The 3,810-nt window shown below is 32.0% G+C and overlaps 1 protein-coding gene across 1 annotated transcript in view; it reads right to left on the bottom strand.

The window, feature by feature from the left end:
• LOC144966672 (limbic system-associated membrane protein-like) overlaps window positions 1-1,888 on the bottom strand; it is an 11,895-nt gene extending 10,007 nt beyond the window's left edge. The window contains exons 1-2 of the mRNA XM_078903428.1: window positions 1,847-1,888; window positions 1,310-1,347 (exon numbers count right to left, since the gene is read on the bottom strand). Coding sequence (XP_078759554.1) covers window positions 1,310-1,347; window positions 1,847-1,888 — 80 coding nt within the window. The remainder of the gene's footprint in view (window positions 1-1,309; window positions 1,348-1,846) is intronic.
• Window positions 1,889-3,810: the final 1,922 nt, after the last annotated feature.

Here is a 3,810-nt window from a genome sequence, read left to right as displayed (position 1 = left end):
AAAAAAGACATATAAATCTGATCATGTTTGACTTTTACACATTCTGATCACAAGACATATGAAAAGTTCTAGCCAGCATGAAGAATAAAAAGTACCAATTTTCTTTGTTTAGAACCACGATGGCCGCCGTTGCTGGGCGACGTGACATCAGACTGTTGAATTCAATTAGTATGCTGTTTAAAACAGTTAACTGTCGTACTCTAGAAAACAATAGGTATTCAAAAATTTGGCCAGAAAAAACTCATCCTTCAAATATCGATCGTTTTAAATGACCCTCATCTGACAAAACTCTCAAACCGAAGTCCCAGATTTAAGAGATTTGCCAAGATGAAGGTCATTTGAATCGTTCGATATATGAAGGCCAACTTTATAAATACGTGTTTTTTTTCAGAGTACGGCAGTTAACTGGTTAAGAAGCAGTTCCGGTGGCAAATCCGATGTATATCTTGTTTTACCGGTTTTCCCCAATGTCAAGATGTCTTTCTATTTCTATGTTCCGATGATTGTCATTCCAAAGATTATGAATTTACAAAGCTATCCAAATCCCTCACGGTGATTACGTTGATGGCGATTACCTAACTTTAAATCACGATATCAGTAATCGTTTTACATATAAATTGGATAGAAACGATAACAATTAGGAAAAAAAAGCTTTACAAATAATGGGGTCATTAAGTATCAATTATAAGCTGTAATCTTTTTTAAAAGCTTCAAGACATCAAGATCCATAAATTTAGATTATTTATAATATAAGCTTTTAGCCAACAATAGGATATGATTTTTTAAAAGTTAATTACAGTTTTATATATAACTTGTCACCGTGAGTAAATCTAGTGAACAATGCTTTTTAATCCACTCCTTACCAACTGCTGAAAAATAATGGTCACAATTGTTGCGATACAACCAACATTACCCTCATTCATATTTCTTTGTCAACCACAAAATTGGAAAATATTTTCGTTATAATACTCACAACAAAACTTAATGCTGTATTGTACTGCTTGTTACTTTTGCGTCATAGTTTTCAAAAATCAATTTTATGTTGGATGGAAATGACGTGAAGGTGAACACCTGGAAAATGGTTGATAAGGAGAGAGTTAAAAGTGTATAGTTGATTTATAAATGACATGTGTTTGTGAACGCAATACTATTGCTGATGTTGAAATATTCAATTGGTGTCTAAAACGAAACAGAAGCTCAAAAGTACGAGTGATCTTTCGGACGAAGTTATTTTCTACATAGACTAGTGTGGCCTAATTTAGCGTCCTGTCTTTATCAAAGGCTACCCAGTTTTTGTCATTATTTATACCCAAATTCAGGACAATTACATGCCTCTGCATCATATTTCTATGAATAAATATAAGAAAGTTGTGAATACATTTGATGCTAATAGGGAATCCATTCGATTCGTATCAAAAACTTAGGAGAGATATATTTTTGTTTGCTATGGCGTGAGTGTTCCTTTTTGCAACTGGAAGTTATGAGAGAAGAGTAAATTGAAGGCTCGCATTAATGTAGGCATATACAAATATTATAGAGTAAAACAAATAAACTGGGATCTTGATTTCTTATATGGAGGACAACATAAAAATGAAATAATTGTACATCATTTTGTACATCAAATCTACAGTCTAACAAAGGAAGCAAAGAAATCACCTAAGACCTACTTGCCTAATCTGGAGCCTGTGACAAGCTGGGCTTGTTACAAACTGGGTCTTTGACAAAATGGTCTGTTACCAACGGGCCGGTGACAAACTAGGCTCTGCTGACAAACTGGACAACCTCCCCCCCTCCCGACCCCCTCCCGACCCCCTCCCCACCGCCCGCTACAATAAATGCATCAAACTATTTCTCTCTCTTCAAATATTGGAGGCGCGATGGCGGCCATGTTTAAAGAGTAGACAAAGAAATACCAGAAAAACCTGCATAAAAGCATATTTCATTACATCGTGACATGGTCAATATTTGGGACGACGATTTATACTGTATTTATCAGGGATCTAAAACACATTCAAAGTCAACATAAAATGTATTCAGCGAAGGACTTCTGTCTCTATGATCAATGGCAGAAGTTATGATCTCACAGAAGTTATAAAAGTTGCAACCGAGGCATCCAAATTGTATGACGCGGAGGCGAAAGGCGCTAATTCAAGTAAAGTTAGTAAAATGATTGCATGAGAAATTTTCAATAATCATTAATGCATGGTGCAATTTCCTCTTGAACACAATGAAAAATGACATGCAATGTTTGATTAGGACTTTTATTGTCTACATAATAAGTCATTCCTAACATTAGCATTCACTGACCGGTGCAAACAGGAGTGGTAATATCATTGAATTTAGAAAGAATTTCCGATTCTCCATTACTTCCATTGAACTTTGAAAGGAAATCACAATAGACAGTCTATTAGATGAACCGATTCAAGGCAAACAATATTATAACAAGCGGTTGGACTGGACGGTTAGTCTATATTGAAGACTCATGCAGAGCGAGGGAAATCATATTTCATCTTGGTTCATTTAACCTTTTGATAATTTTTGGTTGAATGATGCTGGCGGTTAACGGGTCTAATGATGAGAGAATAATTGGAACCTTAATAAAATCAATGAGTTCACCAGTTTACAGATGACAGTAACTGCGTCTTTGATAAATTAGATTGGTGTTTCGTTGTTGAAATCTACACATCAATCAAAATCATTATCTTTATTACGGTATATGTCTAGATAGTATCATTCGTAAAGATTAGAATAATATAGCCCAATGCACAATGCATCTGAAAAAGAGATGTAAAATTTGAGACTGAGATCAGCATTTGAAAAACTATAAAAGTCTTTCGCCGTTTTATCTGATATATATATATATATATATATATATATATATATTATATATATAATATATATATATATATATATATTATATATATATATATATATATATATATATATATATATATATTATATATATATATATAAAAGATGAAGTTAAACTTAGGTAAGTATTGGACTTTATAGTCGGTAGATTGAAAAACAATAATAATTAACAACAGCAATTATAATATATATATATATATATATATATATATAATATATATATATATATATATATATATATATATATATATATATATATGGTCAAAAGATAGTAGAGGAAAGTATAGAATTAACAATGTCTATTGATGTTTTCTCTAGGAAACTGAAGTACAATATGGGTGAAATAATATGATAATATAAAAATGAATACATAGAAGATAAAACAATAAAGGCCTCATCTTTGAAAGGACCGAACCAACTGACACTGGAGTGAATAAAACGGTTGGATGGTTATACATTTAAATATCCTATGGATTATGTTAAAAGTCCCGAGTTTTTAATACAACATGACAAAAGTTTTGTTAGAAACAATACAGTTGTGTAATAATTTTTCACAAAGAATCCATGACTCCTTTTGTAAGCCAGTGATCAACACGAGTATCTAGGAAAAACAAGAAGAAAGTGTATACATCCATTACATGTCAAAAAAGGATATAGAATAATACTTAGATGTCTGATAACCTAACACAATTATGGGGTTGATATAACTTTGTTGTGCGGACAATATTTATTTTTGAGTCGTTTATATATTATTTCCATTACAACAATGATCTCATAACAATTCTGGATGAAGAGTGATAAGCTAAATTGGTCGATGGTAACGTTTGGGTAACCCACACACTCGTGTTTCTATCAGTTAGTTTACTTTATATCGTAATATTTTTTAAAATCTTCTTGGTAATATGTCAAAAATTGTAGTCAGATAGTATTATGTTATAA

This window comes from Berghia stephanieae, chromosome 2, assembly GCF_034508935.2.
Source record: "Berghia stephanieae isolate SIO BIC M18660-M18661 chromosome 2, UCSD_Bste_1.3, whole genome shotgun sequence".
NCBI classification, from domain to species: domain Eukaryota; kingdom Metazoa; phylum Mollusca; class Gastropoda; order Nudibranchia; family Aeolidiidae; genus Berghia; species Berghia stephanieae.
Note: the sequence above shows the minus strand (reverse complement) of the source record. Positions and strands in the feature narration are given on the sequence as shown.